The 22,476-nt window shown below is 38.6% G+C and overlaps 1 protein-coding gene across 2 annotated transcripts; it reads right to left on the reverse strand.

The window, feature by feature from the left end:
• Positions 1–1,271: 1,271 nt before the first annotated feature.
• On the reverse strand, positions 1,272–5,963 carry LOC124826926 (disease resistance protein RPV1-like). Of its 2 annotated transcripts, none has more exons than XM_047299895.2 (5): positions 5,649–5,963; positions 4,502–5,074; positions 2,967–4,056; positions 2,560–2,862; positions 1,272–2,476 (listed from the first exon to the last, which is right to left on the reverse strand). In XM_047299895.2, exons 2-5 carry the CDS (start codon positions 4,999–5,001, stop codon positions 1,451–1,453), a joined length of 2,919 nt encoding a protein of 972 aa, XP_047155851.1. In that variant the 5' UTR covers positions 5,002–5,074; positions 5,649–5,963; the 3' UTR covers positions 1,272–1,450. The 2 variants fall into 2 exon arrangements, with proteins under 2 accessions (XP_047155851.1, XP_087949371.1); XM_088093245.1 differs by having other exon boundaries at positions 5,642–5,963.
• Positions 5,964–22,476: the final 16,513 nt, after the last annotated feature.

The following is a 22,476-nucleotide window of genomic DNA, read 5'->3' on the forward strand; positions in this document are numbered from 1 at the left end:
TTGATCATCTTCAACCTCACTATCACTGCCAAGAACTTCTTCTTTATCCATCATACTCTCCCCTTGTTCTTTAGCCAGAAAGTCAACCTTTTTATCCCCATCTCCCACCCCATCAAGGTGATCCGTAAAGTCCAGTTTGGTTTGTGGAGGGGAATCATCCCAAACCCTGTTTTTCTTAACCACCTTTTTTGGTTCAGCCTTGGCAGCAACAACGGCCTCTTTCTTCTTCCCGTTCCCATTTCCATTGTCCCCTTTTCCTTTAAGCTTTTGCAGCCTATTTACATCAAAAGCCCCTATATTAGCACTCTCATTCTCTTTCCCAATATTCACACTACCATTACCACTACTCTTCAAGTTAGCATTAGAATTATTCTTAGCTACAACAAAACCACCATTCTCAATTCTACGCCCTTTCTTCCCATCACCATCCCCGTCACTCTTTTTTTCTGTCCCAGCGTTTTTCCCTTCCCCCTGCCACGTGTCGTTTGGCTGTTTCCTTTGAGGAGCCACCGCGGGGAGGGGATTCGTTTTCTTCAAATTCTCGGCGCGTGCCTCGGCCTCGATCTGCAGCTGGCGGAAGATCTCGTCAAAATCTCGGTATTCGGTTTTTTGGGATTGGTATAGGCCAGAGAATTCGCGTTTGACGGCGGCGAGTAGATCGTCGACGTAAAGGAGGTGGAGGATGCTCCAACATCTTTGATCACTGCAATGCCACAAACAGTCTGAGATAGGTTTTTTCTGATTTGGGAAATTGAAAAAAAAATGGAAAAGATGGGTTAGGTTTGTGGAGGATACGGGAAATGCAGAAGATGATGGAACACGCACTGACACCCACTCACAGCCACGTATTACCCACACAAAGCCACGTAGCTAACTTCAGTCCACCCTGTCAGCTGCTCCGTTAAAAACTTAACGCCGTTTCCAAAAAGGACTTGATTGCACACTTTTTACAAAAGATGGGATCACATTGAACTTCTAAAAAAAGGTGGGACCACATTGAACATTGGCCCCCTTTCTAGGGACCAAAAGAGGTATTAAACCTTAAAGATTTGAGTACTGAATTTTGTTGGAACTAGACAATAGGAAAATAAGCTCCTGGAAACATAAAATTATACATTACATTTAACCTCTTTACTGGAAAAAAGTAGACAATAAATTTAACTTTGAGATCGAACTCATATAGTTTTTCTCATAATAACTGCAAACTTGTTTTTCAACTCTTCGGACAAAATTACAAACAATATTGTCAAAATTTACAGTCCTTCATACAATTTTTGTGACGAAAATTGCAAATTCATTCATAGCACACAACAACATATAAGAGGTTTATTGAACAACTATCCATTCTTCATTATTTCTACAGTAGTTTTCAACATTTTCCTTCTTCATATTACTCAAAGTAGAATTTTGGTAAATATATACTTCAGAATCAATGAATTTCGACTCAAATTTATCTGCTCCCAACCAGCTTCAACCCTGATTCTGAGCCATATATGGGAAAGATGCCAAACTCTTGTATGCTTGCTTCACTATTTTCAAAAATAAATGTTACGTTGCTGAAGAAATGGCCATGCCCGTCTTCAGTTATTGCATCAAATTCAGTAATGTCATGATACATACATAGCACGTGATTCGAAGTTAAACTTTCGTATTCCAACAATCTCTGGAGCCAACCAACCCTTATGCCATCTTGATAAACAGAACACGAAACACCAGACTGCAAGAGTGATCCCTTAGAGAGAATGATGAAATAAATGAAACCATACAATTCAGTTTTCCAAAGATAAGGAATAGTTATTGAAGTCCCTGTTCTGTTAAACACACATTCATCAATCACATGGTTTCCTGGAAATAAATACTCTTCCTCATAACATCTTAGATCGTTCTTGCGTAAGTAGGGTATGCGACTCTGCAACATGTGTTGCAACACTAGACGTTGAGTCATGTATGAGTCTAGAGAAGTGCAGTTACAAGCACTCAACTTCTCAAGGGATGGTGGAAGCTTAGGCAAAGACACAAGTTTCTTACAATCATCTAACCAAAGCATTCTCAATGTTGAAAGGCTTTTGATGTTCTTCATGGAAAATCTCTCAGCATTAGATGCCAATTCTGTGAGGGAGTGCTTGTGAGAGCCATGAATTATTGGTTCATCAGTTAACTCGCCGAGATTGCGACAACCCGTTAGATAAAGAGCTTTGAGCTTCCTTTTGTGCCAAATTGATGATGGTATTGAACATATAGAAGTGAAAGCTAAGCTCAATCTTGTCAATTCCTCTGATGTCACTGAAAATTTTCTTAGTGATGAACAACCATAGAGGTTCAGTACACGAAGAGATTTTGAATGGACATGGACCTCATGCAAGCTTTCACAATAGCAAAGAGAAACATTTTCAAGTTTTTCTGCCAAGGATAAGTCTGGAATCTCAATCAAGTCTCGGGATCCCCACAGGTCAATAGTCTTCAAATTCACAAGGTTCTGTTAAAAAGTTGTTAAATTCAAAATGATGAGCCTCAAGCATAAGAAAAATTTGACTGAGATCATAAATGTAGTACATATACCTGAACACCATCCCAAAGCTTTTTAAGCTTGCTACAACGCATGCAAAGCTCCACAAGTTTTTCAGCAGAGAAGTTAGCTGGCAAAGACTCAAGACAGAATCCATCCCAATGAAGGTACCTCATTTTATGAGACACAGTATTAAGACCATTAGGAAGATACACATTAAATATGTTAAACTTGCTCCAACTATGGATTTTGAAAAATCTCACGTTAGTCATCTTTGCAAGGAAATCAGAACTCAAATAGATATCCTCAATTAATTTGGACAAATCTAAAATTATGCCTTCAACAATATCAGTTCCCTAAACCAAACAAAACAAACATGGAATAGTCATTAGCAGGTACTAGCTAAATTCTTAAAGTATACTTAAATTAACATATAGAAGCAAAAATGTTTTTAATTTACCTTGTTGTATTTGAAGACTTCATGCACTTCCTCATGTTTCCACAACCGACTTCGTCTTCCAGGGTCTTTGACACATTCTTGATGAACAATTTCCCAACCCATTTCTTGTATCAAGTCATGCATTTCTAGTCGATTGCCCCCTGAAATTGTTATCAGAGCTCTATCCAGAAGCACTTCTATCCCAGATATTGCAGAAAAATCAAAAGCTTCCAACATGTTTGTCACATGATCTCTCTGGTTCCCTCTAAAGAAGCATGCAATGTCTAGAAATATGTCCTTCTGAGAGTGATCTAAGTCATCATAACTTAATTTTAAGACAGTGTGAATTTTCATATTTGGAAACTTTTGGAGTTTTCTCAATTCACATTCCCATGCTCCCTTACTTCTTGAACGAAGACTTGCACCAAGAACTTTCAAAGCCAAAGGAACACCTTTGCAATAGGAGGTTGCACTTCTTGATAGATCTTCGTATCCATATTTAGGTTGTTTTTCTCTAAAAACAGTCAAACTGAAAAGTTGAAGGGAGTGATGAAAGCTCAATTCCTTGACTTCATATATTTTATCAACTTGGCTAAATATTTGCTTGTTTCTACTTGTAACAACGACTCTACTTCCGAGTCCCATGAAATCAAAATATTCAATTAGATTTTCTAATTGCTCAGAGGTAGCCACATCATCCAAGACTATGAAAACTTTTTTGCGTCCTAGCCTACTCAAAACAAACTTGGTTACTGAAAAGGCTACATCAAAACAATGATTTTTATTCCCTAACAACTCAGAAAAAAGCTTATTACGTAAGGCTTTGACTCCATGCTTGTCTGATTCTTCCCTTACATTTTCAAGGAAGCAGTGACCTTCAAACTCGTGAGATAGTTTGTCATATAGAGCACAAGCAAGGGTGGTTTTACCTATTCCACCCATGCCCCATATTCCCAAGATTTTAACTTCATTTGACCCTACTTTTAGCAATGACTCAATCTTTTCATAGTTTTCCTCAATTCCAACCAATCCTTTGTGCCAGTTTGGGTATATAGGAGCCAATTTTTGCAAAACATCTTCAACAATATCCTTAAGGAGTTCAGATTCAACCCTTGCATGTGAAAAGAGAAACATAAATAAATGATGTGTAGATAGTCTAACAAATTCAAAACTAAAACAAGCAACTATGAAAGTACTACACATAATCCATGACCAACAATGGTAGTGCAGATGAGTAACCAAAATGTGTTGAAGATCATGGTGATATGACCAAATTAAAGTTTGAACTAAACCCAAATAAAAGCCTTTGTTTTTTCTATGCAGCAAGCTTCTCAAGCAAACTAGTATGAAAGGTGTTTATGCATGCTTAATTTAAGATCAAATTTGGATTCTGAAAACAGATTGTATGAAAGGTGTTTATGCTTGGTTAGAACTAGTATGAAAGCTTCTCAAGCTGTGATAGACAATTGTATGAATTCTTAATTTAAAATCAAATTTGGCATAATTTAAAACCAAATTTGGACAACTCAACTTCACTCACTCTCAAATTAGTTTACCTGTATGTCCGAGAGTCCCATGCAGTTAAATTGGCTGCTTCAGTGAGAGCAGCTTTCCATTTGTTGCACATGGGTTCTCCCTTATGTGTTACAAATAATTTCTCATAGCTTCCTGTCTGCTTCCTTACATGGGATGGATCTATGTCATAGAACACTGGTATCACAATCTGTCCTCTTTCTTTCTTACATTCCATAATCTTGCTGAGTTCACCCAAGCACCACTTTGAGGAAGCATAGTTCTCTGAGAAGATGACAATAGATATATGAGAATCTTCAATTACTTGGATTAGTGTTGTTGAGATCTCCTCTCCCTTTTCAAGACGATTGTCGATAAAGGTTTCAACCTTCTTTTGCTTCAAAGCATCATAAAGATGGCTTGTGAATTTTTTGCGGGTGTCCTCACCTCGAAAGCTTAGAAACACATCATATCTTTTAGAAGATAACACTGAAGGAGAGTAAGAGGATGAAGCAACAACACCGATAACTTTCTGCTCAACCATTATGAATTTCAAGTATTGCTTATCACTTGGGAAAACTTATGCTCCATTCTTTCAAACATAACATGTGGTTAACCTGACAAAATTCACATCAAATAGAGAAGAACATGAATATTCAAAATAAGTTCATCACAGCATACGCAGTCATGCAGATGGCACCAAGACATATTCTTATTTTCTACTTTCTAACCATTTAAAACATGTTTAACACTTAAATTAAGAGATGGACAAGCATATCAATTACAACTCAAAATCTAATCAGATAACTGAAATTAGGTTTAAAGTAAAAGACAATTGTAGAAGACCAATCTGTTCTGGCTGTGCCCTTAGGACTATTGTCAGCTTAATTCAAAGAAAAACAACATCCAAAATGAGCTTGACCAATAATACAAAGAAAATAGGCGAATATATTTACGCATTTCAGCGAACAATTCATATTCACTACTCCTTTTGTTTTGCTTTTTTAGAAGTTACTTTTCAATTTAGACACCACAAAACCACTCTTCTCAGGAGGAATTTACATTCTTAACCAGTTCTCTTTCAATTAAAACATGGGAAAACAATAATAAATCATATTAGTCAAACTTTTCATTTTTGATTGTTCCTAAGTGATGGTAAAATTCAGAATAGAGAAAGAATTTACCACTGACCCAATCCAACTGCTTGCCAGAGAAGAATACACTGATTCTTTACATAAATACCAGAGCTTCTTGGGCGCAACAAAGATAACTACACCAGAATTTTATAGTTCATATGAATATATTAGATCAAAATGTTTAAATTCTTTGGCAAATATGAAAGAATTAGAGGGAAGTGTTGATGTTGAATAAGTCGGTGGTGTCTATGTCATGGATGTTCCCAAGTTTCCTACGCAATGTGCTCTTTTTAGATTTTCACGCATTTAATTTCTCGTGACTTCAGTGCTGACGGATGGATTTTAAGTAGTGAACATAGAACTTAGAGTCATTTTGAATCCATGAATCAAATCTACGGGAGTCAATTGCAATGGTGGACCGAGCAGACTTGCTACGACAAGTCCCCTTAAGATGCTGACTGCTTCAACCTTATTGTTTGCAAGGGAAACTAACGGGTATTTCATGAGAAGTGTTACTATGGGTTTATAGCTGACACATCATCGGGTAAGGTGGCAAAATAATTGGAAAAGACTGAAAGGACCGAGCGGTTGATATGCTAAAACGCATTTCATGACGTCAGTCCCGACAATTGTTGAGTAGAATTAAGGCGCAATTAATGTCACAACGGTTACTGTTAAACGGTTAAGGTTTGTATTAATGATAAAGAGGTAGATTAATTGGTTAGATTCTTTTAAACTGTATAAATAAGGGTTTAATTTTGAGGTAAAGACACTTTTACTCACTATTGAATTACACAAGGCCTATAGAGAAAAATTCTGACTTGAGCGTCGGAGTCTATTCTGCAGGTCATCCCCCTACACCGATCGGTTATCTGGAGCAAGGAGCAAGGAGGACGTTCGGCAGAGACAGGAACTCTTCAGCTGGTTATCCTCATCCCATTTCCATAAAGATTTTGAAGACACCCTAACGAGACCATAAGGATGGCAGCACAAGACCCAGTAGCGATGATGCAGGAGATGAGAAGACATATGGAGGCCATGCAGACGGAGATCACGACTTTGAGAGCCGAGCGGGATGCAACGCTAAGGGACCGCGATGTGGGGCAAAGGGACCGCGATGTGGGACAGAGGGCCCCGCCGAATCAGCAGTCGGCGACACCCACTCGAACTCCCATTGTGGAATTTTCTGAAACTGATCATGAGGATTCTGATCAGGAGGAGAACAGTTCCAGAAGCCCCCTTGTCCGACCAACAAACGCCGCTCGGGAAAGGGCGCTTCACCCTTTTACAGCTGCAGTCATGGAGGAGCCAATGTCGGATAGGATGCTCTCAACTCTTGAAAAATATGATGGATCAGGGGATCTAGAGGAGCATCTAAGGTCATTTGCAGATGTCATGGCTATCTAATCACCCAATGAGAGTGTGTGGTGCAGGGTTTTTTCCCTATCGGTTAAAGGGGAGGCTGTTCCATTTTCTTCGGCCCAGGACCATTGACAGTTTTGAGACCTTGAGACACCTATTTGAGCGAGAGTTTGCCTCCAGTAAGATGCAAAGTCTTACATACATGGAGCTGACTAAAATCAAGCAGGAGAAAGGCGAAGGCCTGAGGGATTTTATCCACCGTTATAATCAGATCGTATGGCAGGTGAAGGGCGTGGGTAAGAAATTCATAATGAGCACCTTGTCTACTGCTTTAAGACCTTGTTCTTTGGTGGAAAGCCTATTCGCACGACCACCCATGACAATGGACGAATTGCAAGATAGGGCGCCTGAATTCATTCGGATTGAGGAAATGCGAGCTATCCAAAAAAGGCGGCACGAAGAGAATACTTCGTCCTCAGGCCAAGAGAAGAAAGAGGGTAAGAAGAAGCTCGTTCCAAACAAACGAAAGAAAGGGAAAAAGTTCAAAGATAGTCCGAAAGACCCCAGATTTGAGCGGTATACCCAACTGAATGCGCCAAGGGCGAGAATTTTGGAGGAAGCCCTGAGCGCGGATCTCCTTCCCCCATTGAATAAAAAATTGAAGCCTAAGAATGCGGATGATACGAAGCATTGCATCTATTACCAGAATATGGGGCATACCAGTGAAGAATGCACCACTCTAAGAGACAAGGTTGAAGAATTGTTAAGGGCGGGGCATTTTAGAAGGTTCGTGAGGAGTAAGCGGGTGGAAAAAAGTCCACCAAGGAGAGGGAGATCCAAGCGGTCTGATCCTAGGGAGGATCGTCGTCGCAACGGAAGTCAAAGTCATGATCAACTGTTGGATGACATCATTAACAATATTTCTTGAGGCTTTGTTGCAGGAGGGTCGTCGGCATCTGCGAGGAAGAGGAGTTTGAGGGAGCTAAAAAGTGTGCATAGGGTGGACGTAAAAAATGCTCGATGACACCGATTACCTTTACTGATGAGGATTTTCATGCTCCCGATCTCGAGCAGAACGATCCTATGGTGATCACCGCTGTTATTGCTCGATACAGCATTGGCAAAGTTTTGATCGATCAAGGTAGTTCGGTCAACATCCTATACTGGAAGACTTTATAGCAAATGGATTTGTCGGAGCACTTGGTCGTGCCCTACAACGAGCATATTGTAGGGTTTGCTGGAGAAAGAGTAAATACCCGAGGGTACGTAGATTTGAGAACGTGCCTAGGAACCAAACGGGGTGCTAAGGAGCTGAAGACCATATTGTTGTTGGTAGAAGCTAGCACCCCATACAACGTGATTTTAGGCAGACCCTACCTAAATGCTTTTGGGGCAATCGTCTCAACACCCACCTAACCCTTAAGTTTCCTTCTAACAAGGGTACCATTTGCACCATCCGGGCAGATTAGAAGGTTGCTCGGGAGTCTTACGTTGCGAGCCTGAAGGTTGAACCCTCAACTTCTAGGCGAAAAGTCAAACGGTCGGAGGTAGCAATGACAGAGTTAGAGCCAATACTGACGACCGGATAGAGCCACTGGGAGAAAGGAGACTGTTCGATCTTGGGCGCAAGGAGGACCAGGTTACTTCCATTAGGAATGAGTTGGGAGAGGAACAAGCCAAGCTGATAGGCAAGCAGCTAAAGAAAAACAGAGAGTTGTTTGCTTGGATCGGAGCCGACATGCCGGGAATTCACCCAAAAGTTATGTCGAATAAATTGGCATTGTTTAAGGAGGCCCGCCCGGTGGCGCAGAAGAAGAGGAGGCTTAGGAAGGAGAAAAGGTTGGCGGTGGAGGTCGAGGTGAAGAAGCTCCTTGAGGAAAAATTCATTCGTGAAGTCAAGTATACTACTTGGATGGCGAATGTTGTTATGGTGAAAAAGTCGAATGGGCAGTGGAGGATGTGCACAGACTTAAACAAAGCATGCCCTAAAGACTCTTATCCTCTTCCGAGCATTGATGCTTTGGTAGATAGGGCGTCAGGGTTCCAAGTTTTAAGTTTTTTGGATGCCTATTCGGGTTATAATCAGATCCCCATGTACCCTCCCTGATAGTGATAAAACAACTTTCATTACTGAGCGGTCAAATTATTGCTATGAAGTAGTGTCATTCGGGTTGAAGAATGTAGGGGCTACATATCAACATTTGATGGACAAAGTCTTTTGTCATTAAATTGGGTAGTGCATGGAGGTTTATGTGGACGACATGGTTGTGTGCAGCCGTTCGGTGGAGGATACCTTAGCAGAAAGAAGAGAAATTGTTGTTTCCGAGCGGAAGCTTAGAAAAGGCTCATTGCTCGCCGCTATAACACTAAGATAAAACTAAGGCAGTTTGCTGAGGGAGATCTAGTGTGGCGAAAGACTGGAGACGCTCGGTGCAATCGAACGGATGGAAAGCTGGCTGCAAATTGGGAGGGTTCTTTCAGGGTGGTTGAAAACCTAAAAATGGAGCTTACCGGTTGGAACACCCTGTTGAGATTGTTGATAGGGGGAGCATAGTGTTAATTGAACCCACAATCTCTGTGATATCTGTTTTTGATTATGACAACACATTGTTAATAAAAACACATGTGTATGTATTGTGTTACTTTTGTTATATATGCTTATGCTTACTATGAGTTTTGTACAAAGCATAGTTGTGGACATATTGTGTTGATTATTGCATATTAATATGTTTGAAATGTGATTATATTCGTGTATGCATAATATGAGTTTTGGAAATGGAAAAACAACATGCACCAAGCATATTTGTATGACTTAATCGATTACAATGGTGTGTTAATCAATTAAAGTCATCAGACAACTTAACTTTCAAACTGTGGCAAAACAACAAGTTTTGAACTGATTACATTAGTGGTTAAATCGATTAAAACTCGTATGTTTGGAAAATTAATTTTCAAGTGTGTTGTGATGGATTTTGAGAAGAAAAGCTTTCAAAAATATGATAAGTGTTAAAGCTTAACCGATTACATGGATCATGTATTCAATGAAGTCTGTTAAAGTTTGAAAACTGTTTCATTGCTTGACATAATTGTCTCCACGGTCATATTTTTAAATATGTTGACCAAGCATTTATTGCAAATCGATTACATTAATTGATCATTCAATTAATGGATTTGACTCTTGTTAATCTGTTATAACTATGAAATGAAACCGATTAGATTAATAGCATAATAGATTAAAATGCGTATGATTTGACTTACACTATATATAGACGCATGATTTGAAATTCTGTAAGAAGACAATTGAGTTTAACAATTTTCATATCAAGTTTCAGATTGAGCTTTGAAGTTTTACAGAAGAGAGGATTGTTCTTGCTGCTAATCTTTTTTGTATTTGCCTATATTAGATTAGTGAGTTAGAGAGGTGATTTACATTTTGAAAGTGTGGTCGCTGTAAAGCCCGTGTTGTAAAAACTCAGATCTTTATAGTGCATTGGCTTCCAATCTCGGACAGAGCGGAAGGACACTGGGTATAGGTAGGTTAGTCGAACCAGTATAAAACTCAGAGTTTGAATTTTCTTCTCCCTATCTCTCTGCATTAAATCGATTATACTCTGTCTGTATTCGAATACGCATAATGTTGCATTGCATACATTTTTACTTGTGATTCAAGAAAAGTTTAAAGACTTATTGTTTTGCGAAAAAAGATTTCAAAAGCAATCATTTTTATACAACACCAATTCACCCCCTTCTTGGTGTGAGAAACAAAGCACATCTTTTCTAACACATCCGATAGGCAAAGCCATCCCCAACACTGGGAATGCATCGCACCTTAAGTTTTATTTTAGTTGAAAAGCTTAGGATGAAATTATTTGATCAGCCATTAATAATATCAGTCTTTCCATCCATATTTTGTGTAAGTTATATCTTTGTTGACCTAGGGAACGTTCTAAGTGAACTCCTAGAGTCCAACGCTCGGTAAGGAACGTTTTCGTAATTCTTACCTTAATACGACCTAGGGAACGTTCTAAGTGAACTCCTAGGGTTCAACGCTTGGTGAGGAACGTTTTAGTAACTCTCACCCTAATCCTTGACCTAGGGAACGTTCTAAGTGAACTCTTAGAGTCCAACTCTTGGTAAGGAACGTTTTCGTAACTCTTACCTTAATGCGACCTAGGGAATGTTCTAAGTGAACTCCTAGGGTTTAACGCTCGGTAAGGAATGTTTTAGTAACTCTTACCTTAATGGCCTAGCGAACGTTCTAAGTGAACTCCTAGGGTTTAACGCTCGGTAAGGAATGTTTTAGTAACTCTTACCTTAATGGCCTAGCGAACGTTCTAAGTGAACTCCTACGAACACACGGAAACGCTAAGTAAAAAAGCTCGGGAACAAACAATGAAAAAACAGGAAAGAGTAAACAAGATAAAAACTTGTATACTAGTTGAAATTAGTTTATTACAAAAAAGCAAGGGTTTAAAACCGGACCTGGCACAGGAAACAAGGTGAACTATCACATTCATGCATTGGCCCCAACGGTTTCTTCAATCACTTCAATGATTGGGGTTGCTCGGCAGCCTGAACAATCGGGGTTGAAGGCGGAGGGACAGGCATGGGCACCAGCTCGCTGTTAACTACGATCATTTCGACGTCGAGGCGGGGGTATTCTATAGGCACTTGAAAAAGCAAGTTGCACTAGGCGAGCGCTTTCTCAAAACTGAGGACATGCTCGTTGACAACCTCATCACCCAGGAACTTGTTATCATTTTCCAACTTCAGCATTGTGTTGCGCAGTGCGCTCCGCACGGTTAGAAGATTGTCCATCTCGGTCACCAACTTCTTGTTTTTGCTAGTGGGTCGTTGCAGGTCAAGCTTCAAGTTGTCAGGACTCGGCAAGCAGAGTGTTTGCCTTGTTCTTGTCATCCTCCGCCATCTTCTCAACCTCGGCTAGCTGAAGGGTTAGTTCCTTGTTCGACTTCACTGCTTCCTCATACTTTTCTTGAAGCGCTTGAAGCTTGGTCGAGGTAGTTGCCTTCTTCTCAACGGCATAGGCCATGCACATGGTTGACCGAGCGGTCAACTCGAAGGCCATGTTTGAAGCCTCCTATTCAGTCATCCCTTTCGCAAAGCCCTTTTCTTTAGTGAAAAGGTCGAAGTGGATGCGCTTGGCCACCCATAGGCTGGGGTCGAGCGGCCCGGAAAGAGGAGGACTGTTAGGAAGGGCCCTCCTGCTACATTTGGAAGAAACTAAAGGCTCCCGAGCAGCCTTCCTTTTATTCTTTTTCTTCTTCTGATTTGGATCAGAAGAGATGTGAATGGCCTCAACCACCTTCTTGACAATGGTAGTGGCCAGCCGAGCGGAAGCGGCGGTTTGGGCCCCAGGAATGGTCGGTTGAGGTTGCGCCTGTTGGGCCTGCGCAGTTGGTATGGGTAGGGAAGGAGTAATGGGTGCACGGGATGAAGTCCTTTCACTAGACTTCTTCAAATCACCTCCCTAAGGGAAAACAAGCGTGCAAAGGTGCTACTCTTGGAAGGATCCATCGATGACAGATAATCTGCACGACAAAAACAAATTGAGATAAGTTACAAACAACTGCTCGGAAAAATGGTCAAAAGTAGCTTACTAAAAACATTATTGTGAAGATTCTTATTGTTCAAAAAACTAATGAGCCTGCGGGAGGAGGACTTGAGGGGCAGCTGACTTAATTGACTGACCAGATCCAACTCCTCGGGCGTCATTTTGGACTTGGCCCAAGAAACAACCCTCATTGGACAATCGGTCCAGTAGAAGGGAAATTTGGGCTGGCCATCCGGGAAGTAAAAGCTTGGACGCCCGACCTCTAGAGGGACAACCTTGACAAAGTTCCCCTTAAAATCCTTACAGGAGGTGTTGAACAGCGTAAAATGTTGTCTATCCTGGATTGAATTAAGGGAAACCCAGGGCTTGTTCGGTTGAGACTACACGGGGAAAAAGTTGAGAAATGTGTAGGAGTGGGATAAAGAGCAAGAGCCGTGCAGGAAACGGAGAACGCCTATATGAATGCCCAACCGTTCGGGTGCAGTTGGGTGGGAGCCACACTAAGCTCTCGTAGAACGCCCATGTGGAACTCAGAGAAAGGAAGAAGGACTTTTAAATCCTTGAACAGTGTGGAGGTAAAAGAAGTTTGAGGCATAGCCCTCCCGACCATGACACACCCGCTCGGTCATTTGGCAGATGGTTATTTTAAAATGGCTTGCATCCTCGGCCGCTTTCACTAGGCTAATGTCGCGATAAGCTCTTTGATGGGACGACAAGAATGGAAGAAGGAAGCGTTTTGCTTGACCTCGTGGGGAGCCCAATCGTAGTCGGTGACGGTAGGCCAGTTTTTAGGCTTTCCATCCCAAGCCCCGGTGAAATCCACGTGGATGGCAATTTGTTCAGCGTCGCTGTCTTCGAGAATACATTAAGAATCCTCACTGCCCGACATCCCGGTCTGGTTGCCGGCAGGGGGATTTCTCTCGTCGACAGCACCCAAGGTGGAGGAGGAAGACGTAGCAACCCTGTTGTCAGTATACCCCTCGCCTTCTCCTCCGGCGGAGTCAAAAGAAGCTTGAGAATACATGGTTACCTAAAGCAAAGAGTTTAAGGCTTTTTAGAAGGGAAGAGTAGGAAGAACGCTCGGTTTGCTAGAGAGCTCGAGGGGGAAAGTGAAAAAATGGGGTGACCCTACCACTATTTATAGATGGTAAAGGCGGTTCACCAAACCTATATGGAGCATTCAAAGGGAAAAGATCTGACGGTTCAAGTGTCGTGACGTTATGTTTTCACCTTTTCCTGCCCATTTTTTCAGTCGTGACTCTTCGACTTCCGCTCCTTTCGCCATTTTGCAGATATTGAAGGGACGCGACGATTGATGAGCTGTCACAACCCAAGAACCCTAAACCAATCGGTGAAGACTTCAAAACCCTACGCAAAATCTAAGATGTTGTTAGGGCTTGGGGGGCCTATGTTACTATGGGCTTATATCTGACCGATCAGGTAAGGTAGCAAAATAGTTGGAAAGGACCGAGCAGTTGACGTGCGAGAAAGCATCTCATGACCGCTCAGTCCCGACAACCGTTGAGCAGAGTTAAGGCACAATTAATGTCACAACGGCTACTATTAAGCGGTTAAGGTTTGCATTAATAATCATTAAGAGGTAATTAATTGGTTAGATTCTTTTAAACTCTATAAATAAGGCTTTAATTTCGAGGTAAAGACATTTTTACTCACTATTGAATTCCAAAAGGCCTACAGAGAAAATTTTTGACTTGAGCGTTAGAGTGTATTCTGCAGGTCATCCCCCTACACTGATTGGTTATCTGGAGCAAGGAGCAAGGAGGACGTTCAGCAGAGACATGAACTCTTCAGGTGATAATATATCCTCGTCCCATTTTAGTTGGGAAACAAGAAGGAAGGTCGTCCCAAGTACTTTTTCTTCATGTGCCCCTATCTATCTGTTTGAAGACTTGCTCATTCGCCTTCCCTTCAAAAAATTTCATATTAGCGTGTTGAGGGAGCTTAACTTGGCACCTACTTAACTTCACCTAATCAGTTGAGTCTTTACACAAGCTTTCGTGATGTTGTGCATCACTATCGGCGTCACTCTCGCTCCCTCATCTCTCTACACTATTTCCGCACACGACCCAATGTCCAAAAGGGGCGGGTTTCCCTCATATCCAAGAAGAGGAGGTGGTTGTTTACCCTATACACCGTCTCTTTCAAGGGGTTCAAGACCAAATATTTTATAGTTGAATAACAGAGGTCGGCTGATCCAAGTTTTTTTATGAGGTCGGTCGGTCCAAGTTTCCCTTTTATTAGACTGAGAATTTGAGGAAAGTAACTTCACGGCACAAGGCGACAATGTCACCGGTCGAGGTGGAAACATTGGAGATGATCGACAAGCTACCTCATCGCCTCCCTTCCTTAACTATTGTCAATTGCCTTAGGTTTGGAAACCACTGTAACGAGATGTTTGGTAAGATGTCTTATTTACCTGCACTTATGGGGCGATCGGTGTTAACTTAGTTAAATTCTCTGTTTTCTTTCAAATCTCATGGCTTCCCTCAATCCAAAAAAAGGGTCTTTTCAAGAAGATCGTCGCTCAACGTGGAATCAAAGGGATGGAAACATCCAGTCGCCCAGGTGTTGACATCGCTACCCTAGGCCACACAGCCCGTTGCCATAGAGGAGGCTCAACGAGCCACCAAACGTCCTTCCTAAGAGAGGCAGTTCGAGCATCATCCTCCCTCCTAGCTTGCTCCAACTCCTTAATCCATCTTTGATTGTTGTCCCCCCTTGTCCTCAAGTAGATAAGGGGAAAAAGAACACCCTGCATGCATGAGGGAGAGAAGTCCACCTCCTCCTACCAAAGAAGTTGTAAAGAGGGCAACTCTTCAAGAGCCTTAACCAGGGGTTGTCGAGATCGTCTAGAGAGACTAGACTATTCAACAACTCAAGTTTTAAAGTTTAACAAACAACATTAAACTAAATATTGATCACAAGATATAATGTCTAACGTTTACATATACCAAAGGATAATACTAAATGAAATAAGTGTCTATCAGATATAAATATGTCCAATGTATCGAACAAGATTTATAAAGAATACAATGTTCGAAGCAAAATCTTTCTAAACACAAATAATGTCTGATGTAAAGGAAACATATTTCATGTAAACGTTGAACTATACGCTGGTGCTTAAGAGTTAATAACAAAATGTGTTGAACTATTATGCGTCTGATAAGATGAATTATATAGGATATCAATATAACATGTTAAACGTTATCAAAACATATATAATTATCTTATATCTCATACGTGCCCAAGACATAAGACATAAAAAGTGCCAAACGACGTAGAACTCCTAATAGAATGTCTAATCACCATAGCGCTTGAACAAAATGATAAAGCGTCTGAACGTCAATCTTTGATGAGTATAACTAAATGATGGAAGCTTACTCAACCTTATGAAACAAAAATTTAAAGTATCATATCATCTAAGCATAACACATAAATTGCTTTACCTTTAAAGGATGCTTTTATCAAATAATGGTGACATGTGCCAAAATGTTTTAAACATGCAACGTGCTTAATAATCATCAACGTTTTAAAACGTTTAATTTTTTAATGAAAAAATGTCTCTTTTCTTGCATGCTCAGTTCTCATTGTCTGTGCAGGTAATGTCAACAATAAGCTTTATTCAGAAGCACTACACAAAGGACAGAAAGACGTTGAGAGATAAAAAGTCATTCCTAGAATGTTTCCTCAAAGCTTTAACACTAAAAGGCCATACAAGCTACATATGAAAGAAAGCTTTGATAAAGCATTGTCAGCCTACAATGTAGACCTAATTCTAACTATCTACCTAAAAATGGCTCTAAAGTATATCTATAGTCAATTGTGCGTTCAACTGTCATCTCACAAGAAGGTTATATAAAGAAGTCTCACATATGAGAAGAAATGGTTGTTGAAGTTGAAGAATGTGAAAATAGAAGAGAGAAGAGTAGAGAAAGAAAGAGAACATGTACAAGAAAGATCATTGAATATTAGCTCTAATCTACCTCAAAGCATATATCATCTGATGAAATACACAAGAAAACACTAGAGGGGGAAAGAGGTGAATAGTGTTTTCTAAATCTTTTACAAAAGATGTCTGATGATTTTTTAAAGGTTTCCAAATGAGGGTATGCTTCAAACGATGATGTAGAGAACTTAACAAAAGCTTTTAAAGAATGAAAACAATAAAGCACAATTGTTATACTGGTTCACTCAACCTAAGTTACGTCTAGTTCTCTCTTAAGAACTTTTAAAGTGTTCCACTAATCTTTAACAAGATTACAACGAGTTTAACCTCTTTAGGTTTACAATGCGTATTAGCTCCACTCTTGGTACACCTAGTCAACATAACTAGTTCGAGTATTATAAACCACTCCTGGTTCACATAATCAATCTTGTCTAGTTTGAGTATTATAAATCACTCCTAGTTTACAAGTATCCAACCATTTTTGGTCCCCTAGTCAATCCTGACTATACTGAGTATTATAAACCACTCTTGGGCACGTCTGAGTTCTTGTAATTTCTCCTTCTCACTCTTTATGGATAAAAGCTTTAGAGGATGTAATTTCGGAACAAAGCACTTGATTTATGCTGACTCTCTAGTTTTCTCTCTTCTCTTCTTTGAGCATTTGCATATAGACGCTATGAGCACGGAGACAAACGTTAGAGTGGATATTCAACAAAGGCTCTCTTTTCTTTTCTTTTCTAAGTTTGTATGATATGACAAAGTAGAAGGCTTCAAGATAAACATTCCTAGAATGTTCTTCTCTCACAATGTCTTTTTCTTTAGTGTAGTGATTCTGATAATATCTTTATGCTTTTTGTGATCTCCACAAATATGAAGAACAAAGTATACAAGTATCAAAACACTTTATTGTACATGCATTAAATGTTTTAAACGTTGATAAGCGTTAGATTGTATTGCATGTTCAAATCATCTTATCATTTGTCATGTCAGTCTGATACATTATCATTGACGCTATCAAATTAATACCACTTAACAAGGCAACTTCAGTATTGTCAAATTAGTAGTTAAAAAACTAGATAAGATTAAAGTAACCCTGAGTCATTTTCCAATGAATACATAATTGATTTTCAAATACTTGACTCTTATGAAGACTTTGAAAGGTTAGTAAAATGGAATGCAATGCTTAAAAATAAAAGTGAAAATCTATCCTAATGAAATTAATATTGAAGAATGTTGTGAGTTTAAATGAAGAACAAATACGAGACTTTAAAACAATTATAATAATATAGGCTAATTCCACTACTTTTCCAAGATAAATTCATCATCGATTATTCACAAATTATTGTTCAATTGATTATTTTTCGAGTTTCAAATTAATTAAAGTATATTCTTAATTAATTTAAGGGTGGTGTTCAATTAATCAAAGTAGATTATCAATCAAAAGCAAGACTTTTCTAGATTATTCACAATAAATTCAACCAAAGTACATTCTGAATTAAATCCTATTGTGTTTAATCATGTTTATGCTTTAATTTCCTAACCAAATTAAAAGTTAATTAATCAAAGTAAATTCTATATTAATTGTTGTTAAAGTTTTTACCACTAATCAAAGTATATTATCAATTGATAGCAAAAACTCATTCAATCATATGAAAGTTCCGAAATTCAATCAAAGCACATTCTCAATCAAACCTAGAAACCATTAAACTCATATGATCAATATGTATATAGATTCAAACACCTTATAATGTACAAACCATTACTTTTAATGTGATTGAGAGATGGAAGACATAAAAAAAGATAACCCAAATCAATAACAAAAAAACCAAAAACATATATTCAATTAACCTTACAATCCATAATGAAATTAGGGTGGAATAACCCTAGAAGCTTAGCCTTCCATGAATGGAGTGAAATACTTTGTAAAAATAAAAGTGAGAAGAATGGTGGAGTTGTTGAATGTAGAGTGTTGAGTTCCTCTTCTACTTCCCCTTGGTCTCTTTATATAGAACTTGATTGGACTTGGATTCTGATTTTTCTGTTGATAAAATCTCTTATCTTGTACTGCAATATCTTCTAAATAATTGACAGATTTTAGATAATTATAAAGATATTTGGGAGATATTTTTTGTTGATCTTTCCATATTTAATTATCTCATAAAATATCTAATAGATTTTCCACACTTATTCTTTCCAAAAATTCCAATTTAACCTTTCTAATTTTATTCAAAATTGCATAAAGATCCAGAAGATTTCTTTAATTGCACTTTAGCCCATTGGTTTGACCATATTTGGGACTTTGTTGACTCTTTCACCCGATGAGAGCAATCTAATTGGGACTGCTACGTGGCAAATCCCTTTTTCACCCAAATCAGGGTATCTGCAAAAGACATTTGTCTAGACCGCGCATAAGAGGGGTTTTTGGTGATTGTTGGCTAGTCATAGTAGCGCGTTGCCATAGTTGGGCTTTTTGGTTCTTGTTTCATAGGTGCGTGGTGGCGAAGACGAAGCTTGCGAGGAGGGCAAATCTGGTTCGCATGACGGCTTTCTGATTTTCCTTTATAGAGTAGATGATGGATGAAGGTTCTTGCGAGGAAGAAGATGAATGTTGTTGCGATTAGGGTTGAGGAGTGATGAAGGTTGGACGAACGTGGAGAAGACAAGGGTTTCGCATTTTGCGATTCACAGTGGCGATGGAAAATGGTTGTTGGTGCCTCACGGTGGCTCATAGATAAAAGAAAAATTCAAAAATGCCAAATAAAAAAAACCATACACATGGAATTAATATGAAATGATTGCCCTTAAATGGTTTACGGTTACCATTCCAAGAAAGCATTTTTATCCCTTGAACACATAACCGTAAAAAACCTCAAACATTTTTGTGCATCCTAAGTCATCTCAAATTATCTCTCAAGCGCTTGTCTTTCTAAAACCCTAAACTCGCCAAAACTCTCATCCAAAGAAGATCTTTAACCACTACCATGGTTGTTGCACAAGAAGTTATTGTCTCCATCGACGAGGTATATGAAGCTACAACATGTGTATTGGTTATTCACGACACTGAAGAAAAACTCATAAGGCTCTATCTTGAGCACATGTACTTTCATGATGTGCACAGATAAAGAGAATAAAACATACAAGCAAAGAGGTACTTTTCGTATATACAATAAATTTTTTAAACGTTAGTAAATGTTTAGGCATATTGCATGTTTAAAACAATTTAACACATGTCAGCTCGTTGATAGAAACATCGTTTAAGAAGCGAAGCATTTAATATATAAACTTTAGATGATATAACATGTTAAATGCTTATTTTATAAAAAAATTTGTAAGTTTTATTATATCGTTTAACGAGATTTTCCTAGATGGTTATTTTCTTTAAATGTTTATATGTTCAATATTGTTTAGATATAAAATTTTAAACTTCAGTGTTTTGTTAAGTGTACACTTAGACATTTCCTTTTGTTAGACGATATTTGTTAAATATTGTCTGTTAGAGGATTATTGCTAGACAAACGCTATTTTCGCAAAACATTATTTAATAGACAATTTATATTGATAAACACTTATTTTGTTCAATGTTGTTTGTTAAACTTTAAAACAGGAAATGTTAGACGATCTCCTTGTGATTAGGTTTCTTCTTGGGATTAATTATCCTTAATCCTTTTTATCTAATTTAGGTTATGACTTATAGTAATATTGTCAGCGTGTACATCAAAAGGCATGTTAGTCCACATCGATGTGTTGGTCGAGGTGACACCTTTTTGACCTCTTAATACATAAATGTTAAAATAGGAGGTATATATTTATATATTATACCTTATAGTTCCTCGTAGGAATGTAATATTTATATTTCTTTTGAAAATTTTTTAAACACTTTTTGGAAGACTAAATAAATAGTAGTGCTGTGAAAACGAGTTACCTTGCCTAGTCCATGTAAGAACTGAGAAATTCAGAGAAAGTGGGAAGACAGGTGTATGTAATTGAGTGGACCGATCGGTTTTTGACGGTAGTATATAAATGAAAGTTTCAAAATTTTGCTCCTTTCTCTACATGCACTCTCTCTCTCCAAAGTTCTGAAATCTTCTTTTCTTCTCCTTCTCTCAAAATCTCTCATATTACTTCATCTACTTTCTAATCAGACCAAGCTTAAGTCATCTTGGAGTCCAAAACAACATTTTCCACCGATCAAAGTCTTATTTAGAGTTGGTAAGTCTCGATTTCTTGAGTTCTTGTGAAATTCCAAAACTTTTTGACACATGCAAGTCAATTTTCTAGTTGCATGTGTTCATCCATTTCCTCTTCCCATTTCTGATCATAGATATGATCTTTTGGTTGGTTTATCCTAATGAATCGGTGAATTTTAGGTTCTTAGGAGTTCTGGTTGTGATTGAGTTCTACAGTTGTTTAGAGTTTGGTTCAGTAAAAAAGGTAAGGGAAGCTAGTTAATTTAGTTGCTTAGTTTATGATGTATGAAAATGCTATGTGTTGGAGATGCATGTGTGTGAAACTGAATGATTGTGTGCTTGATATGGTTATTGAACAATATTATATGCTATATTCATGTTGATTGTGATTCTGCATATTACTGGTTCAGTGACCGAGTGGTATTGGAAGGAATTATCGTAGTAAAAGTGGAGAATTTGGGTTCGGTGTGAGTTTGGTCTGTATGAGGAATGTTTAGATGTTCTTTACAAATGTATAGGTTTGTATAATAAAATTGGGAGGATTATAAGATAAGAAGAATGAAAGAAATTGGTAAAGATTGGGGTTGATCATAATTCTGCAGTTATTCTACAGAATTATGCAGTTTGGTAAGGGTTCTTTGTTAACCATTTGGCCTTCTTCTTATGTTCGGTTTTACCTAGGTTCTGCTTATGGAAAACTTTAGTTAATAATCGATCAGTTTGCTACTAGTAGTTGATTTTAAAATAGTGTTCGGTCTAGTATTAGTATTATCTTAACTATGTTCGGTCTCTTATGGACATTACTAGTTAATGATCGTTCAGTTATGAGTTGGTATTCATTTTTAGTATATCGTTCGGTCCTACTATTGGTCTGTTCGATTCTACACTAGAGTTCGGTCCCTTAGTGGAGCTCGGTCTTCTTTTAGAATTCGGTCTACATTAGTACTCGGTTTTGTTGGGGTGTTTGGTTTAATAGTATTTCTTTTGGTCCTGCTGTAGAATCGGAATATTATAGTATTTGATCTCACTTTTAGTAGTCGGTCAATAATAATGTTCGACCACTTCTTCAACATTATCTAGTAAGGACCGTTCGGTCCTGTTCTATGGACAGTGAAAGACCGTTCGGTCTCACACTAAGTGTTTGGTTTTAGTTATAAGCATTCGATCTAAACTCTAAGTGATCGATTGATCTAGTGTTTGACCCTCAAACAGTATTTGGCTCATGTTTGAGTCTTATTCTTCCAATTGATCGTTCAGTCATATTCATGGGTGGTAGTCGTCATCGTTCGGTTCGATATTACTAATAAGTTTTTGGTCTGTAAAAGATTATGGTTATATTGTATTATGAGTGTTTATTTTAGTGTTTAAATGTGTTATGCATGAGAAATAATGTTGATATTGTAATCGAGCATGAGATTTCTAAAGGTAGATATGAAAGAGAATTCCAAGGAGGAATGTCTCGGTGGTTGGTTTTCAAGGTAATAGTATGGTATGAATATGGATAGTGGAATCCACTGTGTTCATCCTGACATTCTAATGATTATCAAATCTCAAGTAGAAGATGGGTAATTCATGTCGTGAGAATAGCAGGAGGTCCTAGTCTAAGGAAAAAGACCTTAGGTGAGGTATAACGGGCTAACCTTGTGTGACAGCTGATGGGTTTCCAATTACTACACCCACGAGTGCACGAACGGCCAAAGCTACATATTCATACCAGTCCGGACAGTCAAAGTAGAATTGTCGGTCATATGTTTGTATGTGTTTTATGCATGTATATATATATATATATATATAT

This window comes from Vigna umbellata, chromosome 6, assembly GCF_029865625.1.
Source record: "Vigna umbellata cultivar VRB3 chromosome 6, Vumbellata_1.0, whole genome shotgun sequence".
In the NCBI taxonomy this organism is placed as follows: Eukaryota; Viridiplantae; Streptophyta; class Magnoliopsida; order Fabales; family Fabaceae; genus Vigna; species Vigna umbellata.